This window comes from Balaenoptera physalus (assembly GCF_965194825.1).
Source record: "Balaenoptera physalus genome assembly, chromosome: 11".
Classification (NCBI taxonomy): domain Eukaryota; kingdom Metazoa; phylum Chordata; class Mammalia; order Artiodactyla; family Balaenopteridae; genus Balaenoptera; species Balaenoptera physalus.
In genome coordinates this window covers 37847184-37873362 of record NC_138896.1, presented here as the reverse complement: position 1 = coordinate 37873362, position 26179 = coordinate 37847184, and the positions used below count along the sequence as shown (strand labels likewise).

The 26179-nt window shown below is 43.0% G+C and overlaps 2 protein-coding genes across 2 annotated transcripts; both read right to left on the bottom strand.

The window, feature by feature from the left end:
- Positions 1 to 504: 504 nt before the first annotated feature.
- On the bottom strand, positions 505 to 4841 carry TMEM217B (transmembrane protein 217B). Its single transcript, XM_082412559.1, has one exon. The coding sequence runs from the start codon at positions 1771 to 1773 to the stop codon at positions 1219 to 1221; it is 555 nt and encodes a 184-aa protein (XP_082268685.1). The 5' UTR covers positions 1774 to 4841; the 3' UTR covers positions 505 to 1218.
- A 1701-nt stretch (positions 4842 to 6542) lies between these two features.
- TMEM217 (transmembrane protein 217) lies at positions 6543 to 15100 on the bottom strand. Its single transcript, XM_082412556.1, has one exon. It carries the CDS (start codon positions 8377 to 8379, stop codon positions 7804 to 7806), a length of 576 nt encoding a protein of 191 aa, XP_082268682.1. The 5' UTR covers positions 8380 to 15100; the 3' UTR covers positions 6543 to 7803.
- Between the last annotated feature and the right edge of the window lie 11079 nt (positions 15101 to 26179).

Here is a 26179-nt window from a genome sequence, read left to right as displayed (position 1 = left end):
AAAAAAAAAAAGGCTGGGGGATGCTACTGGCATCTAGTGGGTAGAGGCCAGGGATGCTGCTAGACATCCTGCAGTGCACAGGACAGCCCCCTATGAGACAGAATTATCCAGTCCAAAATGCCAATAGTGCTTGAGTTGAGAAATCTTGGAACTTTTTTTTTTTAATTTATTATTTATTTATAAATTTATTTATTTATTTTTGGCTGCACTGGGTCTTAGTTGCTGGGCGTGGGCTTTCTCTAGTTGCGGCGCGCGGGCTTTCTCTAGTTGCGGCGAGCGGGGGCTGCTCTTCATTGTGGTGCACGGGCTTCTCATTGCGGTGGCTTCTCCTGTTGCGGAGCACGGGCTCTAGGCGTGCAGGCTCAGTCGTTGTGGATCGCGGGCTCTAGAGCGCAGCCTCAGTAGTTGTGGCGCACGGGCTTAGTTGCTCCGCGGCATATGGGATCTTTCCGGACCAGGGCTTGAACCTGTGTCCCCTGCATTGGCAGGCGGATTCTTAACCACTGTGCCACCAGGGAAGCCCGAAACTTTCTTAAATGGGGATTCTTCTTGTCATGTTATGAACCAACATGAGGAATTGCTTTCTGAACATTATGAGGAAAGCAGAGTGATGCATGAAGTTGGAAAGGGGGTCTACAGTTATACGCAGGAGTAAAATGAGGCTCCAGATTACTGTGCTCTGCGATATGGTAGCCACGAGCCAGCCACATGTGGCTATTGAAACTGAAAGTAATTAAAACCGAATAAAATTTTAAATTTGATTCCTAGATTGTAATAACCATGTCCCAAGTGCTCAGTAGCCACATGTGGCTAGTGGACAGCGCAGATGTAGAACTGTTCCATCAGCACAGAAATTTCTATCAAATAGCACTGCTCATAAAGGATTCAGCAGAATCAGGCATCAGTGGGGCAATCCACAAGAGAAAAGTTAGAAACTAAGGACGTGCAGAGAGGAGGGTGCAATGAGAGACAACAGGATACACCAATGAGATGGTTAAGTAAGCACAAAGGCGGTCTATAATTAAATGCCAAAACAAGTCACAAATACACATGTATAATAATTGATCCACGCAACCCTCCCTCCCCCAAGGGTCATTCTTAAGCGCATAAAACTCGAGAACCTGGAAAAGGCAAGGAGAATCAGCAGAAGGCAGGCAGGGAAGGGGGAGCCACCGCTGGGGAGCACCGTCCCTCTCTCTCCCTTCTTCCTGGCACAGTTTAGTTTAACTTGCGGTACAAGGTTCCCAGCCCGACAGGTGGCCACGAGTCAACTGTACTGACAGAGGAGCGTTTGCAGCGGCCTATCTTGCTTAAAGTCTTGAGGTCCTTGTAAAGGGAGTACGCATACTTGGTGACGAAGGGCAGACAGAAAAAGTGTAGGATCATTCGAGAGACCTGGAAAATCAAGTGCAAGTACTTCAGCTCCTTGAACTGCTCTTTGATGGTCCCGTTGGTGAGCAGGACCACGGAGAAGCTGAGGAGCTCATAGGTGATGATCCACATGGTGTAGCACAGCAGCCCCACGTAGTTGCTGATGTGGATGCAATAGAGGAACAAGGAGCTGACCATGAGGGTGATGGTGGATAGGCAGATGTTGATGTTCTTCTTGTAGGTCGTGACCCAAGAGACTAGCTCAGACTTTGTCTCCTTGTAGATGCTGAAGTTGTCCTCGTAGCCGATGTATGCAACCTCGTTCACTTCAAAGATGAGGAACTGGATGGTGTTGAGGATACAGAAGATGCCCATCATGAAGGAGAACTTCTTGTCATTCATTTTATACTTGTTTTACTGGAGCATCGGCTGCAGAAAAAAAAAAAAAAAATTGTGGAGATACCTGACAAGAGGGCAGTGCTAGCCCAGGACAAATCCTCAAGCCACTAGATATAAATGGAAGAGCTAAGAGTAATAAGGGTATATAGACAGACAATGGGCTGGAAGTCAAGGAACACGGGCTCTGACCCTGCTCTGGCCTCACTAGCTGCAGGTGAGCACATCACTGGGAAGTGAGGGCATCACTGGCCTGGAATAATCTTCAGGTAGCTCTGCTCTTCCAGCGGCAGCCATGCTTTAAGATGGCAAAAAGGGTACTCCTGTTGGTGTCAGGCTTGTGGGAATTAGGAAGTTCCTGTATCTGGAATAATGGTAGAGTCAATTCTGGGCTCCTCTCTGGGATATTCGTTTCTCCGAAGAAACACATTTTCTCAGAAAACTAGCATGGCTCCTCAAGGGCCTAGAATCATCCCTGACCTTCCCCTCGGCCCCTTTTTCTTTCCTTCCAAGCCCTTAAAAATGTAATTTCCCTGAGTTACTCCCTGGGTCTGACCCAGAATTGTCCCAAGTCACAGGATTCAGCCAGCGGTGAATGGAATGGGGGAAGGTTTACGGATCCAAGGCTGACTATCTCGTTTGCCCAGGGTGAAGGTGCCACAACGATAAGCCAGGTCGTTCAGGCGACAATCCAGCAGGCAGACCCCCAGCTGCAACCTAGGTTAGACCTGAACCCTAGAGGCTGGCTCCAGCCAGGGTGGAGTCACCTAGCACCCGCACAGACCTGTAGAAGGTATTTATGGCGGAGGGCCCAAGGCTGTGGTAGGGCGGGCCCTGGAGCAACCGTCCCTCCCAGCTCAAATCGCCTTCTTACTGGCTCCCAGTTCAGCGAACTCCAGAGCAAAGCTGCCTCCTCTTCATTCCCCACACTGGCCAGCTACCACTGTGAGGGCAGAGGGAGGCGGAAGAGTCACACAGGAGGGGAACATGTGCAGGCCTCTGGCTGATGTGTTTCCAAGGAGGGACAACCAGTTGGAAGCTTGGCATGGTTTCCTTCTAAGGTCACTGGACCAGGCTCCTCCTCAGTCCTGTCAGAGCCCAGACAGGCTGCCATACGCCTCCCTCCAGCCTTCTCCTCGCTCACTCTATCAATCCCAAATATTCTTTTTTTTTTTTTTTTGTCAGTAGCAATTGTTTTATTGCTATGGTAAAATATACATAACATAAATCTTACCATTTTAACCCTTTTTCAGTGTACCATTCAATGGCGTTAAGTACATTCATACTGTTGTGCAAGCAACACCACCCCCCACCTCAACTTTTTCATATTCTCCAAGAAAAAACTCTGTACTCATCAGACGCTAATTCTTCCTCCCTCGTCTCCCGCCAGCCCCTGTTAATTCTACTTTCTGTCTCTATAAATCTGACTACCTCTAAGTATCCCATATAAATTGAATCATACAGTATTTGTCTTTTTGTGTCTGGCTTACTTCACAGCATAATATTTTCTTTTCTTTTCTTTTTTTAGGTTTTTAAAAAATTTTTTATTGGAGTATAGTTGACTTACAATGTTGTGTTAGTTTCTGCTGTATAGAAAAGAACATCAGTTAGACATATATCCACTCTTTTTTAGATTCTATTCCCATATATGTCATTACAGAGTATTGAGTAGAGTTCCCTGTGCTATACAGTAGGTCCTTATTAGTTATCTATTTTATGTATAGTAGCATGTATATGTCAATCCCAATCTCCCAGTTTATCCTTTCCCCCACCAGCATAGTATTTTCAAGGTTCAGCCCAAATGTTTTTACACCTTATTTGCCACTAACTTCCCAACTGTGTGTGACTCCACAGTTCAGTCCTTGAGACACAGACCTCTCACTGCACCCCAGGCCCTGAAGGGTCCCATGTGGGGTGGGAGAGGCAGTGTGCTGGCTGGTGGATAGCTGCACCAATACTTCCCTGTCTGCATCAACTAAACCTCTTCCCTACTCACAGAGCAGTTTCCAGAGCATTTGAGAAAAATCTTTCTTGCTCCTGTGGGGGCCATGGGTCAGAAAGGGGGCAAGCGTGGATGCAAGCAGAGCAGTTGAGAGGCTGTTGAAAAAAATGGGGTGAAGCAAGGCAACAGAGGGATATGGGGTTGTGTGTTTGGGGCCTGGGGCTTTGGGAGAAGGAGTCTGGAATGAGCACCTGGGTGGAGGGTGGCCCATGCACTGAGCTGGAGAGCATGGAGGAAGGAACACACTTATTATGGGGGTGGGGAAGATGATGAGGACAGCTTGGGAAATGGTGGGTTTGAATTCCCCTGGGACATCCAAATAGACATGTCGACCATGAAGTCACCTCCATCAACCTGGAACTCAGAGGGAATCTGAGTATTTGTTTTTGAAATATAACTTTGCTGGATATAGGATTTTTGATTAACAGTGGTTCAGGGGGAGCACTTTGAATATGCTATTATCCCACTATCCTCTGGCCTCCATTGTTTCTGCTGAGAAATCAGCTGTTAATCTTATTGGGATTCCCTGATTAAGTGACGAGTGATTTTTTCCCATGCTGTTTTCAAGATTTTCTTCTTGACGTTGACTTGAGCATTTTTACTGTGCAGTGTCTGCTTGTGAATCTCTTTGATTTATCCTAATTGAAATTCACTGAGTTTCCTGGATGTGTAGGTTAGTCTTTTTCAATAAACTTAGGAAGTTTTCAGCCATTTTTTTCTTAAAATATTTTTTCTGTTCCTTTCTCTCCCTCCTCTTCTTCCAATACTCCCATTATGCATATGTTGGTTGGTATGCTTAATAATGTCCCACATTTCTGTGAGGCTCTGTTTATTTTTCTTCACCTCTTTTTCTCTCTGTTCAGAAAAACAGATTGCATAATCTCTACCACTTATCTTCACTAATCATTCCTTCTGCCACTTCAAAACTACTGCTGAGCTTCTCTAGTGAGTTTTTCATTTCAGTTATTGTACTTTTAAACTCCAGAATTTCCATCTGGTTCTTTTTTTATAACTTCTATCTCTTTACTGATATTCTCTATTTGATGTGACATTGCCATTGTATTTTCCTTTACTTTTTTTTTTTTAAAGGAATTCCTTTATTTTTATTATTTATTTATTTATTTATTTATTTTTGGCTGTGTTGGGTCCTCGTTTCTGTGCAAGGGCCCTCTCCAGTTGCGGCAAGCGGGGGCCACTCTTCATCGCGGTGCGTGGGCCTCTCACTATCGCGGCCTCTCCTGTTGCGGAGCACAAGCTCCAGACGCGCAGGCTCAGTAGCCGTGGCTCACGGGCCCAGCCGCTCCTTGGCATGTGGGATCTTCCCAGACCAGGGCTCGAACCCGTGTCCCCTGCATTAGCAGGCAGACTCTCAACCACTGCGCCACCAGGGAAGCCCTCCTTTACTTTTTAAAATCATGGTGGGACTTCCCTGGTGGCTCAGTGGTTAAGAATCTGCCTGCCAATACAGGGGATACAGGTTTGATCCCTGGTCCAGGAAGATCCCACATGCCGCGGAGCAACTCAGCCCGTGCACCACAACTACTGATCCTGCGCTCTAGAGCCCGTAAGCCACAACTACTGAGCTCATGTGCCACGACTACTGAAGCCCACACACCACAACTACTGAGCCCACGAGCTACAACTACTGAAGCCCAAGTTCTCTAGGGCCCATGTGCCACAACTACTGAGCCCACATGCTGCAACTACTGAAGCCCGCATGCCTAGAGCCCATGCTCTGCAACAAGAGAAGCCACCACAATGAGAAGCCCATGCACCGCAATGAATACTACTCGGCCATAAAAAATAATGAAATTTTGTCATTTGCAGCAACATGGATGGAACTGGAGGGTATTATGCTTAGTGAAATCAGTCAGACAGAGAAAGACAAATACTATATGTTTTCACTTATATATGGAATCTAAAAAATAAGACAAACTAGTGAATAAAACAAAAAAATGGGCAAAAGATTTGAACAGACACCTTACCAAAAAAGATATAAGAATGCTAAATAAGCACATGAAAAGATGCTCAACATCATTTGTTATTAAAGAAATGAAAGTTAAAACCACAATGAGATGCCACTATATACTCACTCTCTCTCTCTTTCTCTCTCTATATATATTAGAATGGCTAAAATGAAAAACGTATTGTCTATATGAAGTACTGGCAAGGATGTGAAGGAACTGGAATTCTCATACACTGGGAGTATAAAATGGTACATCCCCTCTGGAAAAAAGTTTGCTAGTTTCTTAAAAAGTAAAAATGGTATTTACGCAAGATAAATGAAATCATAAGTCCACACAAAGCCTTGTACACAATTGCTTATAGTGCTCTTATTCATAATTGCCCCAAACTACAAACCACTCTATGTCTTTCAGTGGGCAAATGGATAAACAATCTGTGGTACATTCATGCCATGGCATACTACTCAGCAATAAAGAATGAACTATCGGGCTTCCCTGGTGGCGCAGTGTTTGAGAATCTGCCTGACAATGCAGGGGACACGGGTTCGAGCCCTGGTCTGGGAAGATCCCACATGCCGGGGAGCAACTACGCCCGTGAGCCACAATTACTGAGCCTGCACGTCTGGAGCTTGTGCTCCACAACAAGAGAGGCCGCGATAGTGAGAGACCCGCGCACCACGATGAAGAGTGGCCCCCGCTTGCTGCAACTAGAGAAAGCCCTAGCACAGAAACGAAGACCCAACACAGCCAAAAATAAATAAATAAATAAATAAATAAATAAATAAATAAATAAATTTATTAAAAAAAAAAAAAGAATGAACTATCAATATACATAATGACATGGGTGAATCTTTAAGGTCTTACTTAGGCTGAGCAAAAGAAGCCAGGCAAAAAAAATATAAAGATTATATACTGTATGATGCCATTTATGTAAAATTCTAGAAAATGCAAACTAATATATAGGGACAGCAAATCAGTGCCTTGTGATGGTGGGGGGGTGTGGTTCAAGAAGGGGCAGGAGACAGGGATTAGGAGGAAACTTTTGGGGGTGATACATGTGTTCATCAATTCAATTACGGTGATGGTTTCACTGGGATATACTAGTGTCAAAACTGATCAAATTATATTCCTTAAACATGTGCTGTTTACTGTTTGTCAATTATACCTCAAGAAAGCTATTAAGTAAACAAACACTTAACATAATGTCTAATGTTTGAAGTAGAGGTTTGCTCAGTTTGTCTTCCATTCTGGCTTAAACTGCTTCTGACAGTTTCTGAACCTGAATTCAAAGTGAAGTTTGTTGTTATGTGATAGTGTGTAATCTTGTACTGTCTTATGTGGTTGGCTAATTGATTCATAAACATGATTTAGTTTCTCCCACTAAACTGAAAAATCCTCAAGGTCAGGCCTCATATCTTACACTTTTCTGTATCCTCCTGCAATGTCCAGCACAGTGACAGACAGAAAAGTTTAACAAATACCTTTTGATTAACCACAAGTGTCTTTTGTGCTCCTTGAAAAATTTGGGGGGCAGGGAGTCAAGACAGAAAATGAAGTATGATTTTTCTCTATTTTTATTCTTTTACTTATCTGGAATATAGTATAGAGGACATAGGGAGAAAAACCATAACACAAAGCGACCTCAAGGCCCCAACACTATTCTTTGTGCTATAACACTCAGATATAAATACAGGTTTGCCTGTCGCTGGGTTACATCAGAGAGCTGTGGGTTGAAGGCTGATGAAGATATACCAAGATGAAAGGATTGCCAGACTGCAATTCAGTTTGATTTCATTCCTCACCCTCTTCGTTTTGATTGACCAATAAGGAGGTAATGACAAGACAAGGAAAGAGGAACTCAAAGAGTGCTTGATAATAACAATGTCCTTTAACTAAACATCCTTAATGAGCAACGTGTTCCAGTTGTCACTATAATCACTTTTCTCTCCGTATCCCCCCAAAAGAGTGGCAGTAGAGTCTCTGCTTGCTGAAAAATGAAAGAGATGGAAACTGAACTACCATGAGAACCTGGGAGATTTGCCTATCACTGAAAAGGGCCAACGTCATTCACTATAGTGGCCGGTGGGTAAAGTGTATTATCTTTGATTTCCGCCGTGGGAATTCTCTACTACCTGTAGAAATACGTCGGTTGTAGGAAATGATATTGCCCTGGCTTTGATTTTTGTAGATCAGGTAGGCATAGGTGATGACAAAGTACATCCAGAAACAGTGCACCAATATACGGGACACCAAACCAAACCAGCGCATGATTCTGACCTCTCCAATGTTAGAATCATCATTGGTAAGTGTTTGTACTACAATGTTTACAGTTTCATAGAAAAAGATCCAGATGATGTAGATCACCAGGCCCTTGTACATATGGGCATATACTGAGTATAGGAGCAAGAAGCAGATGATGATGGTGATGAAAGATAGGAAGAAGACAATAGTCAAACTCCAGCAGATCATGAACTGTTTTATCAGGATACTTGTACTCTTGGTCTGTGCGGTAAGCTCAGTGCAATTGCTTCTCCTTAAGTACTTCTGTTCGAAGATGAGGTACAAGTCGATGGCCATGATGGTAAAGACCCCTGATAACACGGAGCCCATTTTGGCGGTCATCCCACACCAGTGCTGCCGTCTCATGCTGAGACCTCCTGTGAAGACAAATAATATGGGGGAGAATTCTGATTCCTGCCAATGTGGTAAATTACCAGGGTTTCTGCCTCCTTCCCCAAATTCACTTGGAGAAACAATAGAGAGAAATATGGAAACCAGACAATAACAGCTTTGAGAAAGACAGAAGACTGTTTAAAATTAATTGGGAGTGTGAATGGGGAGGAGGGAGATGCAGTCTGGGGCTTGGTGGCAGTGAGCAGATAAACTGGAGAAGTGGTTCTCAATGCCGGCTTCGCGTTACAGTCACTGAAAGTCACCACCCCACACCAATTAGAACATTCTCTGGGTAGGACCCAGATATCAGTCTTTTTAAAAACCTCCCTGTGATTTTCATATGTAGGCAGTATTGAAAAACACTGAATAGAAAAAGTTAGTTTACGTATTTATTTATTTATTTATTTTTGGCTGTGTTGGGTTTTCGTTTCTGTGCGAGGGCTTTCTCTAGTTGCGGCAAGCGGGGGCCACTCTTCATCACGGAGTTTACGTATTTTTAAATTTTATTTATTTATTTTTGGCTGCAGGCTTTTCTAGTTGAGGCACGTGGGCTTAGTTGCAGTATGTGGGATCTTAGTTCCCAGACCTGGGCCCCCTGCATTGGGAGTGTGGAGTCTTAACCACTGGACTGCCAGGGAAGTCCCAGAAAAAGTTAGTTTAAATTATGCTCTTATCTCTTCCAGCATTGCTTTGGGCAACCATTGCTGCCCCCTGATGGGGAAAATTGGCCGCATCATCCAGATATTGAGTGCAGGTATCTCAGGAAAAAAATCAGGGTAGCACAATAGCCCTGCTGGGGTGAGTTGATGAAAACAATTAGGCTTTGAGCAATCACTCCTCCACTACATACCAAAACTTAAGGAATACAATGAAAGGCGTACTTTAAGGGAAATTTAGAAACTTAGAATAGAATAGCCTTATCATGGAAAAAGAAAAGGCAATAATGAACTAAGCATTCAACCCAAGAAGTAAGGGGGGAAAAAAACAACCAATGGTAAGAACAAAAAAAAAAAAAAAAAAGGAGGGAGAAAATAAATAAAAGAACATAAATCAATAAAAAGGAAGAAAAGATAAAGCAGAGGGACTTTTGATTGCTAAGGTTATTGGGGCCAACTTGCTGCCAAAAAAAAAAAAAACACAACTAAAAACTGCTGTATAAAATAGTTTTAAAATATTCTTGAAAGCACAGAAGAGCTGACAAGATAGGAGGTAGGAGACCAAAGACTATAGGAATTCAGGAATTGGGACAGGTAAGCAAACATGAAAGTTAAATTTGCTCTGAGGGTATTTGCCAATCTGGGCAAACTTGAATTTCATTATGAGAACTCTGTAGGGTAAGGAGGAATGAAATTAAAGCTCAGGGTCCACCAAGGTGTGGAGTCTATTTTTTTTTAATTAATTAATCTCTAGTTGCGGTGAGCAGGGGCCACTCTTCGTTGCAGTGCGCAGACTTCTCACTGCGGTGGCTTCCCTTGTTGCGGAGCACGGGCTCTAGTTGCGTGGGCTACAGTAGTTGTGGCCCATGGGCTTAGCTGCTCCGCGGCATGTGGGATCTTCCCGGACCAGGGATCGAACCCATGTTCCCTGCATTGGCAGGCAGATTCCCAACCACTGCGCCACCAGGGAAGTCCTGGTGGGGAGTCTGTTAGAAGGCCTTCCCTGTATTAGTCATGGCCCCAAAGGTCTATGATTAGAGTAAAGGGGAATCGGAAGTAAACTTGCCCCCACATCTTGTCCCAAGAGACTCCAAGGAAAGTGAACTTAGTACTACACTGAACATATGCGGGAGGGGGCGGGGGGAACTCTCCTTGAGACATTGTAACCATAACTAACCTTTTTATAGATTTGTAGCGCAAATTACATGAAGTATTCAAAAAAACTTTTAAGTCATAAATCTAGTTTAAGGTAGTCCTAAACTGAAGTGTCTCTAAGTGCCTGGCAGAAGCAAACTCAGATCCTCTCTGGAAGGATACATCTTTGTGCTGGTCCTCAAAGTATCACCATCAGTAATTTTTCAGGGACAATGACTAGTACATAGTGAAAAATAACGGAGCATACAAGGAACAAGGCACTGTGAGAACCAGCAGAAATAACAGAACTGCAAAAATACCACATTATTAAACAATTATGATTAGGACATTTTTTGGAATTATTTAAAATTTTTATTTTATTTTTAATTTTGGTAAAATACACGTAACATGAAACCTACCATCTTAACCATTTTAAAGTATAACTATTTTATACTAACAATAGTCTTCCTAGTGGCTAACAATGAGGACATTAGAATTAGAGAAGTTAATTTATTTTGCCTAAAGCTGTACATCTGGTCAGTAGCAAAATCAGGATTTGAACTCATACCTGCCTGGCTCTAAAACCAGTCTTAATACTCAACCCACTTGTGCCTTATCTGCCTCAGAGATTTGTGAGAGCAGAGAGCTCAGAGACTCTATTTATCCCACAGCTCCTAACAGAGGGCCTTGACTAGAAAAGAGCCTTGATTAGAGCAGACCCTTTACTAGCTTCCTTCTGCTTATTCTTTTTTTTTTTTTAATATTTATTTATTTATTTGGCTGCGTTGGGTCTTTGTCGCTGCATGCAGGCTTTCTCTAGTTGTGGCGAGTGGGGGCTACTCTTCGTTGCGGTGCGCAGCCTTCTCATTGCAGTGGCTTCTCTTGTTGCAGAGCACAGGCTCTAGGTGCATGGGCTTCAGTAGCTGTGGCACACAGACTCAATAGTTGTGGCTCGTGGGCTCTAGAGCACAGGCTCAGCAGTTGTGGTGCACAGGCCTAGTTGCTCCGCGGCATGTGGGATCTTCCCGGACCAGGGCTCGAACCCGTGTCCCCCGCGTTGGCAGGTGGATTTCCAACCACTGCTCCACCAGGGAAGTCCCTCCTTCTGCTTATTCTTAAATGTTAGTCTTCTTCAGTGCACAAACCAAGATACTCTTCTTACTTTATACTCTCCTCCTAGGTAACGTCACTTATTCCCATGGTTCAGTTGCCATCTACACACTGATGACTCCCAAATCCAGTCCAGTCTTCTACTTGGAGATCCAAACCTGCACACTAAACTCTTCTGCCTCCATTTGGGAACTCTCTTTGGACTGCTCAAGCTCAATATGTTCCAAACTGAGCTTACAATTTCTCCCACCCCACCCTCACCTGCTGCTATGACAGTGTTTCTTATTTCAGTAAATATCAGCGTCCACCTGCCCATTTCCCCATGTACCTGCCTTTCTCTCATCCCCTACATTCAAAAACACTAAGTTCCATCTACCATCCCTCCCATGTATCTCTCGAATCAGTCATTGTTTTTCCCATCTCCACTGCCACCACCATAGTCCAATCACCACCATGTCTCCTCTGTGATTAACACTACTTATGCGGTTGTAGTCTTGATATAATCATACATGGTGACCCAGCCATGTTGGGAGTTTGGGAGGAAAGGCAGTGCGTATGTGGGTATGGGATAAGAAGTCCTCACTGTCATGATGGGAAGTCAATAGATAATGTCTAAAAATGATTAATCAAGAAATAGCAGTATAAGTATATAATTTAGAGATAAAGAGGTACATAGGAGGGGAAATAGAAGAATTGATGTGGTTGCCTGTGGGAAGTATGACTAGGGGTGAGGGGAGTACAGAGGACTGAAGTTTTTATTATAAGGCTTTAAGTATTATTACTACACGTATATAATTTAATAAAAATAAATTTGAAAATATAGTTGTTCCATGAATTCTTAATAAATCCAGATCATTAAATAAATCCCACTGGCTCCCTTTTGGCTGGTGTAACTTTAATACAATATGTTCGTAGCCCCAGAAATGGTTTGCTGGCCTCGTGGAAGCAAGGTTTGCTGGATATCTTTGTTGTAGTCTGAACCAAGAGCTAAAAATGTTACCATGGAAAGTAGTTGTTGATAGTGCAAAGTCTTTTCTATTTTTAAATTTTATTTATTTATTTATTTATTTTTGGCTGTGTTGGGTCTTCGCTGCTGCACGTGAGCTTTCTCTAGTTGCAGCAAGAGGGGGCTACACTTTGTTGAAGAGCGCGGGCTTCTCATTGCGGTGGCTTCTCTTGCTGCGGAGCACGGGCTGTAGGTGCACGTGCTTCAGTAGTTGGGGCACGTGGGCTCCGTAGTTGTGGCGCACGGGCTTAGTTGCTCTGAGACATGTGGGATCTTCCCGGACCAGGGCTTGAGCCCGTGTCCCCTGCATTGGCAGGCAGATTCTTAACCACTGCACCACCAGGGAAGTCCGTCTTTTCTGTTTATTTATGAAATTTTCTGAAAATGATACATCATTTCAACTACTACACAACTAGAAGAGATTCTGATTCCATCTTTGAATAGTTACAACATTTTAAATGGTTTTTAAGTTAAAGATATCTCTACGTAGATTTTTAAATAAACTATACTAGAAAAATAAAAAAATTAATATAACAGAATATTGTAAAAGAAAGTTGATTTTTATCCTTCCACTTCACTTTAACATCATCCTTTTTGAACTCAATAGAAGTGTGTAATGTTTATTTTTAAATATTCTGTTTTTTGGGACTTCCCTGGTGGTCCAGTGGTTAAGAATCCACCTTCCAATGCAGGGGACACGGGTTCAATCCATAGTCAGGGAACTAAGAACCCACGTGCCGCGGGGCAGCTAAGCCCGAGTGCCTCAACTACTGAGCCTGCGCACCACAACTAGATAGCCCGCATGCCACAGCTACTGAGCCCGCGAACTCTGGAGCCCATGCGCCACGACTAGAGAAGCCTGCACGCCACAACAAAGAAGAACCGGTGCCCCACGACGAAGACCCAGAGCAGCCAGAAAAAAAAAATTCTGTTTTTTAGGCCCTGAAGTAAGCTTTTATCTTACTTGGGCAGGTCTCATTTGACAACCTGCAGATCAGTCTAGTCCTTTCTGAGTGGGGCTATATTTAGGGCATCGGCACGTGTCTTTGTTTTTTTTTTTTGACCACGCTGCGCAGCTTGCGAGATCTTAGTTCCCCGCCGGACCAGGAATTGAACCCAGCCGCTCAGCAGTGAAAGCGCAGAGTCGTAACCACTGGACTGTCAGGGAATTCCCCGTTTTGTTTTTTTGGACGCTCTGCCCGACCAGGTTCAACCTCAGGGGTAGGGAGGTTCAGCCTTGGGGGAGCGAGTTAATTAGTCATGTTCTGAGCCATCCACGGTGTCCTGAAAAGGCAAGGGAAGAAATAGATTGTAGACAATGTAAGGGAGGCATCAATATTAAGAACAGCTTCAAATCACATGAAGCTATTAGCAAACCTGGATGTGACAGAGTTAGTCCAGTTAATAACCAGAAAAGAAAAATGTAATAGGTACTTTTACACTGAGAATATAATGGGTACTTCAGTAAAGAATGGTTTGAGGATGAATAAACTGCTACATATTCACACAATGGGATGTTAAACGGTCATCAAAATGAATGACTGTAGCAACACACAACCATTGGAATGAATCTTAGTAATGTAAATAGTAAGTGGAAAAAGTACCAAAAGAAGATACACAGTTAAAAACAACTATAGATATATATTATACACACACCCACAATTTTTGGACTGTATATATAGATGCAATAAAACTATAAAACTATATAAGGAAAGCAAAGGAATGATGAACTTAGGATTCTAAATGACGATCACCTTGGACCAGGGGAAGGAAGTGAAATGGGTTGGGCAGATCATATACTCAGATCTGAATTACTGACACGATCCTAATTTTATTTTGGGTAGAGGATTTGAGGGTACATATTACTTTATTAAAAATAACTAGTATTTTAAAAGTAAATAAAAGAGCTATGCATGGATCAGTGAGGAATATGTCATGCACCGAGGATTATGATAAGTCTAATTGTGAGCATATGAAGAACAATAAAAAATACTAAAACAAAACAAGGATAATAACAGCATTTATCTTGTAAAGTTGCTGTGAGGATTAAACAAGTTAATATATTTAAAACACTCAGAACAGTGCTTGGAACATGGTAAGCACTGTACTATGTAGGAGTTTTTGCTGTCATCATTTTTGCTTTATGCCAAGGGGTAACCACTATTTATTATGCATGTAAAACTACTATTGGGAATTCCTTGGCAGTCCAGTAGTTATGAAACAGGAGGGAAGGGGGCAGGGCACAACCTTTAAAAGAATGACATAGCCCAAGGGCACGACTTAAACTGATTAGAATCAAATAGGTCCAAGATAACAAGTTGAATTCCACTAGACCTTAAGCCTCAGTGTACGCTCATTGTAACACATCAGCAAGCTAAATGACACACCCACAGGTGCCATGACAGTTCCAAGGCCAACCATAAAGGTTAAAAAGTGGGCAGTGACCCAATTTATGGAAATCCCCACCCCTTCCCCAAAATAGCTGGAATACCCCTCCCACTCATTAGCCTATGAAATTACCCACCCCTATAAAAACTGACAACCCCACATCCTGGGTCTGCTTTTGCCTTCTGAGATGGCCCACACTCTGTCTGTGGAGTGTGTTTCTCTCTAAATAAATCCGCTTCTAACCTGTCACTTTGTCTCTCACTGAATTCTTTTGACGATGAGACATCAAGAACCTGAATTTCATTAAGTTCTAAAACCAGGTGCGTGATCTCAGTTAGAAGACTGTGGAGGGCTTCCCTGGTGGTGCAGTGGTTAAGAATCCGCCTGCCAATGCAGGGGACCCGGGGTTCAAGCCCCGGTCCGGGAAGATCCCACATGCCACGGAGCAACTAAGCCTGTGCGCCACAACTACTGAGCCCGCGTGCCACAGCTACTGAAGCCTGCGTGCCTAGAGCCCATGCTCTGCAACAAGACAAGCCACGGCAGTGAGAAGCCCACACACCGCAATGAAGAGTAGCCCCTGCTCACCGCAACTAGAGAAAGCCTGCGTGCAGCAACGAAGACCCAACACAGCCATAAATAAATAAATAAATAAATTTATTAAAAAAAAAAAAAAAAAGACCGTGGGTTTTGGCCGGGTTCGAGTCCTGGCCGCGTGGATTCAAGCCCCAACCTGAGTTACATGGTTTCAGCTAGGACTCCATGCTTCCACTGCAGGGGGCATGGGTTCCATCCCTGGTTGGGGAACTAAGATCCCGTATGCCGAGAGGCGCAGCCAAAAAAAAAAAAAAAAAGTGAAACTACTATTTATTAAGCTGTATTGCAACAGACACCATCAGCTTCCCCCCTAATACCCATTTCCTCTTCTTTGCTAACAGAAGTCTTCTTTTGTCTAGAATGCCAGTGAACTTAGACACAGGCTAAATATTTGCTTTTCTAGATATTTGCTTGTATCAAGAGTGTCCATGGGACATAGTTCTGGCAAATGACATACAAGCAGAAATCTGCTGGGATGACGTTTGCTTTTCCTGATAAAAGAGGATGATGTGGCTGGCACTATTGTAAACGGATAGGTTAGGGTTCCCCAGAGAAGGAGAACCAGGCACGGCTTTCTTGACATAAGAGAACCCATTTTGGCCTAAGCCATTTTGTGATCTAAGCCTGGCCGCCATGCTTGCCCTTGAACAGGTCTCAGTCATCAATGATCTTAAGGGAGGGAATGCAGAAACAAGGGAGGAGCAGTCAAGAAACAATAGTGCAGCCTTGGGGCAGGGCCCTGGTTCCTCAAGGGATATATATAACAATATATATAAAATCTTTTAAAAAAATTTTTATTGAAGTATAGTTGATTTACAATGTTGTGTTAATTTCTGCTGTACAGCAAAGTGATTCAGTTATACATATATATACCTTTTTAAAATATTCTTTTCCATTATGGTTTATCACAGAATATTCAATAGAGTTCTCTGTGCTATACAGTAAGACCTTATTGTTTATCCATTCTCTATATAATAGCTTACATCTGCTAACCCCTACCTCCCATTCCATCCCTCCCCCATTCCCCACCCCCTTGGCAAACACAAGTCTGTTGTCTCTCTGTGAGTCTGTTTCTGTTTCATAGAGAGGTTCATTTGTACCATATTTAGATTCCACATATAAGTGATAGCATATGGTATTTGTCTTTCTCTTTCTGACTTGCTTCACTTAGTATGATAATCTCTAGGTCCATCCATGTTACTGCAAATGGCATTATTTCACTCTTATTTTTTATGGCTGAGTAGTATTCCATTATATATATGTACCATATCTTCTTTATCCGTTCATCTGTCCATGGACATTTAGGTTGCTTCCATGTCTTGGCTATTGTAAATAGTGCTGCAGTGAACATTGGGGTACATGTATCTTTTCGAAGTATGGTTTTTCTCTGGATATATGCCCAGGAGTAGGACTACTGGGTCATAGGGTAGCTCTATTTTTAGTTTTTAAAGGAACCTCCATACTGTTTTCCATAGTGGCTGTACCAACTTACATTCCCACCAACAGTGTAGGAGGGTTTCCTTTTCTCCACATCCTCTCCAGCATTTGCATAACGAAATCTTTTGAGTTTTGCAGGAACTAAGGCCCCCACCCAGGTGGAGAATAGGATGGTGATGTTGACCCTCCTGACTTTAGGTCAACTAAAGCTTGGACTCTGTCAACCTTTGCCCCAATTCTATGCTGAATTCTCCTCTGCTTAAGTCCTCTCATGAATATGCCTGTACCCTTAGCTTAAAACTTCCCCAATTTTGCTGTTCCGGGAAACACTGCTTTGGGAAAGATCCCTGGTGTTCTCCTTACTTGCTGCAAGTATTAATAAATCCTTCCTTCTTTGGCTTGGATGTGTCTATTGGCTTGGTTGTGTCTATTGGCTCAACACCCACCAAGAGGCAAACCCAGTTTTTGGGTAACACTATCTCTACATCTTCTCTCTTCTTAGCATGAATATACTATGTTGCCTAGAGCCTCAGCAGTCATTTGTTACTATGAGGCAACAGGCATGAAGACAAAAGCAAGTATGCCAAGGATGTCAACATTGAAAAAGAAAGTCTTTTTGCATTTTATTGATTACTTCTGAAGTTGAATATTATTTTTTTTTGGCCGCACCATGCGTCATGTGGAATCTTAGTTCCCTGACCACGGATGGAACCGCGTGCCCCCACTTCAGTGGAAGCATGGAGTCTTAACCACTGGACCGCAAGGGAAGTCCTGAAGTAGAATATTCTTATAAGTATTGATATGTGATTTAAAAATCTATGTCTAAATAAGTCTGAATGTCAATATTATGACATGGTATGAGTGTGTTTCATGTTTGGTAATTGCAATCATTGTTGCTTTTGTGGTGGTCATCCATGTACAATGCTTGGTGTCAGTCTATTTATCTCTTGTAAAAATAAAATACAGTGTGTGTGTGTGAAAAAAAAGAAAAGATCATATGTTTCCAATATGAACTCTAATTTTATGTTGTTGCTGATTAATGATTATATTAAGTACACTGTGGGATAAGGAAATTATCAAAGAAAAAAAAATAAATAAATAAGTCTAGAAAATCATTTTGATAAGTAGAAAATAAAAATACAAAGTGATGAGAAAGCATTAAGACATAATTTAATTAATAGTATTTTTCTTTCAGTGATACCTGGAATATTAATGCATCTTGCATTTGATAATATCTTAGATTTACACAGTTATGGTAAGAACTTTACATTTTCTGTTCCTTTCACAATTTGACTTGTGACCCCAGCAGAGAATGTTGCAGCCAGCTCTCTTCAGCTGGATCTCTTTGCGTTATTGGGTTGAGGGAGGAAAATACCAACGTCAATGAGCACATTATAAGAGCCTAAGGCACCTATATCAGTTAAGAGTACATTTGGCTGCAGAGAACAGAGACTCGAACAATAGTAGTTTTTAAAAAAAGAGAGACTTATTTTCTTCTTATAACAAAAAGTCTAGCAGTGGCAGTCCAGCCTTTGGGCATTGGCCTCTGAGGGGCATGTCTGTGTGGATAATGAAAGGTAGGATAAAAAACTTTTTTAAAAAACTCTTTAAGTGTATTTTACTATCCCCTTCCGAACTATTATATTAGATATCTATTGCCCTGTAACGAATTACCTCAAGCCTTAGAAGCTCATGATAACAAACATTTATTATCTGATCGTTTCTGTGTGTCAGGAATCTGGGAGTGGCTTAGCTGGGTAGTTCCGGCTCAGGGTCTCTCATGTGGTTCAGTCCAGCTGTTGGCTCAGCTGTGGTCATTTGAAGGCACTACTGTGGGGAGGAGATCCTCATCCAAGCTCACCCACGTGGTTGTTGACAGGAAGCCTTAGTTTCTTGCTGGTTTTTGCCTAGAGACCTCAATTCTTCACCTCATGAGTCTTTCTATAGGCTGCCTGTGTGTTCTCACAACATGGCAGCTGGCTGCCTCCAGAGCAAGTGAGGAGGTAGAGAGACCAAAATGGAAGCTGCAGTACCTTTTATAACCTAATCTCAAGAGTGACATCTATCATTCCAGCTGCATTCAACTGGTCACACAAACCAACTCTGGAGGGGCCTGTGAGGTATTTATACCTGCACAAAGGTGTAAACACCAGGAGGCAAGGATTGTTGATGGCCTGCTTGGAATGCCTACCACAACTATGTGTTTTGTTTGTTTGTTTGTTTTATAGATTAATTAAATTAATTAATTAATTAATTTTTGGCTGCATTGGGTCTTTGTTGCTGCGTGCGGGCTTTCTCTAGTTGTGGTGAGCGGGGGCTACTCTTTGTTGCGGAGCACAGGCTCTAGGTGCACAGGCTTCAGTAGTTGTGGCATGCAGGCTCAGTAGTTTTGGCTTGCGGGGTCTAGAGCGCAGGGTCAGTAGTTGTGGTGCACGGGCTTAGTTGCTCCGTGGCATGTGGGATCTTCCCGGACCAGGGCTCGAACACGTATCCCCTGCATTGGTAGGCGGATTCTTAACCACTGTGCCACCAGGGAAACCCCAAACTATGTGTTTTTAATATATATATATATAGTAAAAGCATAGTTAATTTAAAACAAGAAAATAAACAATTATAAAAACACTAGATATAAGCAAAACACCAAATGGCTGTTACTAATTCACTCTTCCACCCAAAGTAAATGTACATACCTGTTTCAGGACATATATGTCATAATTTGGTATTACTGTTTTAAAATTATTTTCCATCTTGACTTACTCTTTCCATTTAACCTACGTAGTAAGTAAAAAATCGTATTTTAATTTTTTCATCTTATTGATTACTACTCTTAAGGCTGAATATTTTAAAAGTATTTGTTAACTAGTTTTACTGCCCTTTTTACATTGTTTATATCCTTTACCTGATACATTCATGTATTAGGATGTTACTGATTTTTTTTTCAATCCCTGGTCGGGGAACTAAGATCCTGCATGCTGCGAGGCACGGCCAAAAAAAAAAAAAAAATCCCCTACCCTTGGTATCTGATCACCCTGGCCTGCCTTCAGCAAGAATCCTCCAGCCTTGATGTTTCCTCTCGGTCATTTTCCATGTACTGCTCCCCACCCTGCGACTTAGCTATAAATCTCTACTTGTCCTTGTATTCAGAGTTGGGCCCCCTCTCTCCCCTACCACAAAACCTCTATTGCAATAGTCCTTTTTGAAGAAAATCATCCTTAGAATCTTTAACAAGTGTCATGAATATATATATATATATATACGTATATATATATATATATATATATATATGTATATATATATATATATATATATATACACGTATATATATATATACACGTATATATATATATTTTTTGGCTGTGCCGCGTGGCTTGTGGGATCTTAGTTCCCCAACCAGGGATTGAACCCGCACCCTCGGCAGTGAAAGCGCACAGTCCTAACCACTGGATTGCTAGGGAATTCCTTCATGAATAATTTTTTTTCTTTAACACCTCAGTAAAAATGCCTATACCTTATGTGGGGCCTGAAGCAGGCGCTGGTGGGCTTCAAGGCTCCATTCCGTGGGCTTGCACAAGGCAGCTGTCAGCAGGCCCCATGATGGTCACGGGTATGAGGCTGGCCCTTTTCTGGCACCCGGTTCTACTTCTGGATTCTGAGGCATCCCTGAGAGCCAGAGGAGCCCCGGTAATAATGGAGATTGGATTTCCTTCTAGCCTGGCAGTGTCCGGCCAATTTAATTGGATTTTTAAAAATGAAAATGAGGGGCTTCCCTGGTGGTGCAGTGGTTAAGAATCTGCCTGCCAATGCAGGGAACACGGGTTCGAGCCCCGGTCTGTGAAGATCCCACATGCCGCGGAGCAACTAAGCCCGTGCACTGCAACTACTGAGCCTGCACTCTAGAGCCCGCGAGCCACAACTACTGAAGCCCGCGCGCCTACAGCCTGTGCTCCGCAACAAGAGAAGCCACCACAATGAGAAGCCGCACACCACAACAAAGAGTAGCCCCCGCTCGCCACAACTAGAGAAAGCCTTCATGCAGCAACGAAGACCCAATGCAGGCCAAAATAAATAAATTTATTTAGAAAAAAATGAAAATGAATACTTTGCATATATACCAGCTTGAGCTCTTAGAGACACATCTTCTACAGTCTCTTGTAAAAAAAAAATCTGTCGACTTAAAAAAAAAAGCTACTGAGATAATTTATGACCTCTTCTTACTCCCTTTCCTTTGGCTTTGTATACCACAGAATCAGTTCGTACCATAATTGGACACTCTAATGCAAAAAAGCAGTATTTCATTTTATTTTATTTTATTTTATATTTTCGCATGTCTTGTGGGATCTTAGTTCCCCAGCCAGGGATTGAAACTGTAACCCCTGCAGTGGAAGCACAGAGTCCTAACCACTGGACCGCCAGGGAGGAATTCCCTTTGTTTTTTAAAAATAATATCAAATCGGACTCAGTTGTCTTCCTCAAGGAGTTAGGGAGAAATTCTTTCTCAATCAGTTTTTTTTTTGTTTGTTTGTTTGTTCGTTTTCACTCCCCTTTCCCCTTGCTGGAGTCACATAGAACTCCCAAGTTCACCCAATCCTGGAAACTCAGGGAAGGGCTCTAGACTTCAGGCTGGCGTGGCTGCTCACCGTGAGAGGCTTGATGTCCTAGCCTCAGCGGTCCCACTGTCCACAGCCCGAAGGTTGTGGCTCACAGCTCAGTCCCCAGCCTGGGGTCCACACAGACATCCTGTCACTCTGGGTTCTGGGAGGGAGTCAAACACAGGCCCCAAAGTGGTCAGAGCCAGGCACCTCTCCATTCCCCAAGGGTAGGGAAATCCCACCCGCTGTAGGGGTTGGGAATGATTCCCTTCTCCCTCATCTTTTCAAATCTACACCCACAACCCACCCACATCATCTAGATCTCTGCCTTTGAGAGCCTAGATTTTCCAAAACAGAAGTATTTTAACTCTCCAACGGGGGAAGAGATGGTCAGTCATCTTAAACCTACAAAGGAAAAATGCCTGTCATGCTTTGGTGGTGTATCAACCAACAAGCAGGAAACCAGCCCCGACTCTGAATGAGGCAATTCTGACAATAAATCACACTGCTGCACACAAAGTCCTCACGATTTGACTCCAGTCCAACTTTCCAGGAACATCTCTGAGCATTCTTTCTCGTGTTTATGATACTCTTACTTTCTCAAATATCTTTTCTCCCCTTCTCCACCTGGCTCACTCATACTCATCCCTCAAGGTCATTGGAATCCTCAAGAAGGTGCCAGGGCTCTAGTTTGGCAATTGTAATTCTCTTGGCCTTTCTTTTATGGTTATAAGCTTCACACCAGTATCACAAACAGGAGTGCGACAGTAAACTCTCCTCTGCATTTGTCTCTTCCATAGGAAGGAAACCACTTCCCAGAACCAACCACCCCCCCCCCCCCCCGCCAGCAGCCTTCCCTTCATGGCTCACTGGCCAGAACTGGGTCACATGGTCACCCATAGCTGCAGGGGAGGTTGGGGAAACCAGTTCCTGACAAAGCTGAGTAGAATTGCCATCATTAGTTTAGACATATCATGAGTTATGCCCAGACTGGGAACACAGTTGCCTCACCTCTCCAAAAGATGAGTCCCCTTAACAAGGAAGAAGGAAGGAAATGGCTAATAAAGTCTACCACAGAGATCCTGTTCCATTAATTATCCCTTCTTCCCCAATGACATGGCAAGAACTCTTACTATCTGTTTGCCCCTTCTTCCACAGAAGCAGGATTTTTAGATATACACATGATTGGCCAGAGTAAGGTTTGCCTTTACTGGCCTCCCTTGCAGTTGGGTGTAACTGTGTGACCAATCTCTGAGAATGGGTTGGAAGGGGGAGAAATGAATGTAACCACCAGGTATTCGGTAGAAAGTCATGTCTTCCCTTTCCCTCTTCCCAATGGCTGAAATGTGGATGGAGTAGGGAGTCATCTCAGACTAATTGGGCAAGGACATGATAAACACAGAGAAAAGGATCTAGGCTTCTGAAGATTCCCAGAGCAGGGCTGCCCACTTACTTAGGCTCTTACATGAGAGAGGGAAACTATAAACTCCTATCATGTTTAAAGCTGTTATTTTTCAGCCAAACTTATATCCTAATAAACACAATTGCCTCCAATCCTCTGCCGGTAAGCATGCCAAAGTCTCTCCCAGCTCAAACAATCTCTCCTTTGACCCTGTGTCTCTCTCTGATTTACATTCAGGCTTTGTGTTAGGGCAAGCAACAGATACTGGCTCTTGGCTGATTTAAGCAGAAAAGGCATAGCTAATAGATGTGTGGAGAGGACCAGTTATCTATTGCCACAACGATGCTACATAAACAACCACAAAACCTCAGTGGCATGTAGCAATGAACAGTACTTAGTTCACAGGTCTGTGGGGTTCAGCTTATCTGGGGCTGGGCTGAGCTGGGTTGATTTCAGCTGGACTCACTTGAGTGTCTGGGGTCAACTGTTGGTTGGCTAGACAGTTATGTTGATTTTGGCTGAGCTCATTCATATGCCTGAGGGTCAACTGGCTGTTGGCTGATCTAGGATGGCCTCAGCTGGGATAACTCAGGGAGACTTGGCCTAGGGCCACATGTTTCTCATCATCCAACAGGCTAGCCTACACATGTTGTAATGGCAATGGCAGAGGACAACAGTGAGAGTGCTACAGATTGAATGCTTTTGTCCTCCCCAAATTCATACGTTGAAAATCTAATGCCCAGTGGGATGGTATTAGAAGGAAGGGCCTTTGGGAGGTGATTAGGTCATGATGGTGGAGCCCTCCTGAATGAAGAGATCCCAGAGAAATCCCTTGCTCCTTCCACTATGCGAGGACATGGCAAGAAGTTGGCAGTCTGCAACTCGGAAGAGAGCCTTTGCCAGAATCTGGCCATGCTGGCACCCTGATCTTGGACTTCCAGCCTCCAGAACTGTGAGAAATAAATTTCTGTTGTTTACAAGCCACTCAGTCTGTAGTATTTTGTTATAGAATCACAAACAGACTAAGACAGAGAGCAAGTGCAGCCACCCGAGTGCTTTTCAAGCTTCTGCTTGTGTAATGTTTGCGAACATCCATTGATCACAGCAAGTCACAATAGTCAGTCCAGAGTCAGAATGAGAAGGTCCCATGGGACTTCCCTGGTGGTCCAGTGGTTAAGACTCTGTGCTCCCAATGCAGGGGGCCCGGGTTCGATCCCTGGTCAGGGAACTAAATCCCGCATGCTGCAACTAAGACCGAGTGCAGCCAAATAAATAAATAAATATTAAAAAAAAAAAAAAGAATGAGAAGGTCCCACAGGATAATACGGATGCAGGGAGAGGTGAAGAATTGGGGCATGAATGCCATCAGTCTACCACACCACATTCAAAGGTTTTGCTTACAGGATGGTAGCCAATATCACACCACATTCAGAGGTTTTGCTTACAGGATGGTAGCCAATATCACACCACAGGGCTGGGCCACTGAAGACACTGCTGCTTCCAGCAATGAGCATTTGATGCCATAGTTAAACTGAGAGAGAGGCCTTCTAGCACCAGACTCTAGATGTTGCTGTTGCCAGAGTTATTCCGCCGAACTGGGTGTTGCTGTCACAGCTGGCACTGCCCACCAAGAATGCATTTTCTTGTTCTCTTTTTTCTTTGCCTCATAGCTCCTCCTGATTCAAAGTCTAGTTTGGGAAAATTTTATTAGCAGAGCCTATGACATGTGCATATGACTTAGTTCATAAGGAAGGATGGAAAACTAAGTAGCTGCCAGTTTTAGCTGCAATACTGGTAGGTGAGCTCTGTTTCCCACAGAGTTTCATAGAGTGAAAAATTCTCTGTACATGGGAAAGGGGTTTATATTACAGGCAACTAAAGAACTAAAACAGAACAACAATGATGAGGGGGAGGAAGAGGAAGAAACTAGCCTCTCAATCTCTTCACAGCTAAGCTTCTTCTTTCTCTCTCTCTCTCTCTTTTTTTTTTTAAGGCTGCACCACGTGTCTTGTGGGATCTTAGCTCCCCAACCAGGAGTTGAACCCATGCCCTTGGTAGTGAAAGCGCAGAGTCCTAACCCCTGGATTGCCAGGGAATTCCCCCACAGCTAAGCTTCTTGAAAGAGTACACCTAGCTGACTTTTCTCTTCTACTTTCCTTCCATTCCACGTCTATAATAATCAGTTATGGCCACACTAATAATGCAAAACCCAGTGGTTTACAACCACAAGCATCTATTTTTCTCACTCTTGCTTCAGGCTGCAGATCAGCTTGAAACAATTAAATGCTCACCAGTAGTAACATAGATAAACTGTGCTATTTATAAAATGGAATATTATACAGCAGTGGAAAATGAGGGTAAATCTCAAAATCATCCTGTTGTCTGAAGAATCAAGCAACAGGAGAATGGATACCATACAATATCATTAATATAAACAATACTTTACTTAAGGTTACAAACATAGGTTGAAAAATATAAATACACAGGGATGATTAATACAAAATGCTGCACAGTGGTTTCACCTGAAGTGGGGAGAAAGGGGAATGCCCAGAGCAAGGCACCTCCAAGAGGCATCTAAGGTACTGGTGATGTCCTGTTGTTGCATAGTGTGGGGAGTGGGTACATGCAGGCCAATGCTATTATTATTCATCAAACTATACATATTAATTTTTTTTAATTAATTAATTTTATGTTTGGCTGCTTTGGGTCTTCATTGCCGTGCGGGCTTTCTCTGATTGTGGCGAGCGGGGGCTACTCTTCGTTGTGGTGCGCGGGTTTCTCACTGCGGTGGCTTCTCTTGTTATGGAGCACGGGCTCTAGGCATGCGGGCTTCAGTAGTTGTGGCACATGGGCTCAGTAGTTGTGTTTAGTGGGCTCTAGAGCGCAGGCTCAGTAGTTGTGGTGCACGAACTTAGTTGCTCTGTGGCATGTGGGATCTTCCCAGACGAGGGCTCGAACACGTGTCCCCTTCATTGGCAGGCGGATACACATTAGTTTTCTACGTTCTTTCGTGTACGTGGTATATTTAACATCCCATGAGAAAAACCTACTACAGGTGAGGATGTGAAGCAATGGAAACTCACTCATTGCTGTGAGGACCAATATAATTTGGAAAAACCACTTCAGAGAGCATTTTGCAGAGTCTGGTTAAGTGGAAACTGTATATTCTGTGATCCTGCAATGTTTTTCTTAGGTGTCCCTAGACGCCTTAAAGCAATGGGTTTTTCAAACGTTGTGACAACCGCTTACTAAGAAATACATTTTACATTACAATCAAGTACACATAAACGCACACAAACACATGTATGTATAAGTGCGTATAAAGTTGAAATAAAAATTTTGCACAACAATGCCTTTTCCTATTACATGTAACACGATCTGATCTTTTCTAATCCTGTCTATTCTTTTTTTCTAAATTGAGATATAATTGACACATTATGTAACTTTAAGATAT

Coding starts and splice junctions, on each gene's coding strand:
- TMEM217 (XM_082412556.1), bottom strand. CDS start 8,379: ATGAGACGGCAGCACTGGTGTGGGATGACCGCCAAAATGGGCTCCGTG.
- TMEM217B (XM_082412559.1), bottom strand. CDS start 1,773: ATGAATGACAAGAAGTTCTCCTTCATGATGGGCATCTTCTGTATCCTC.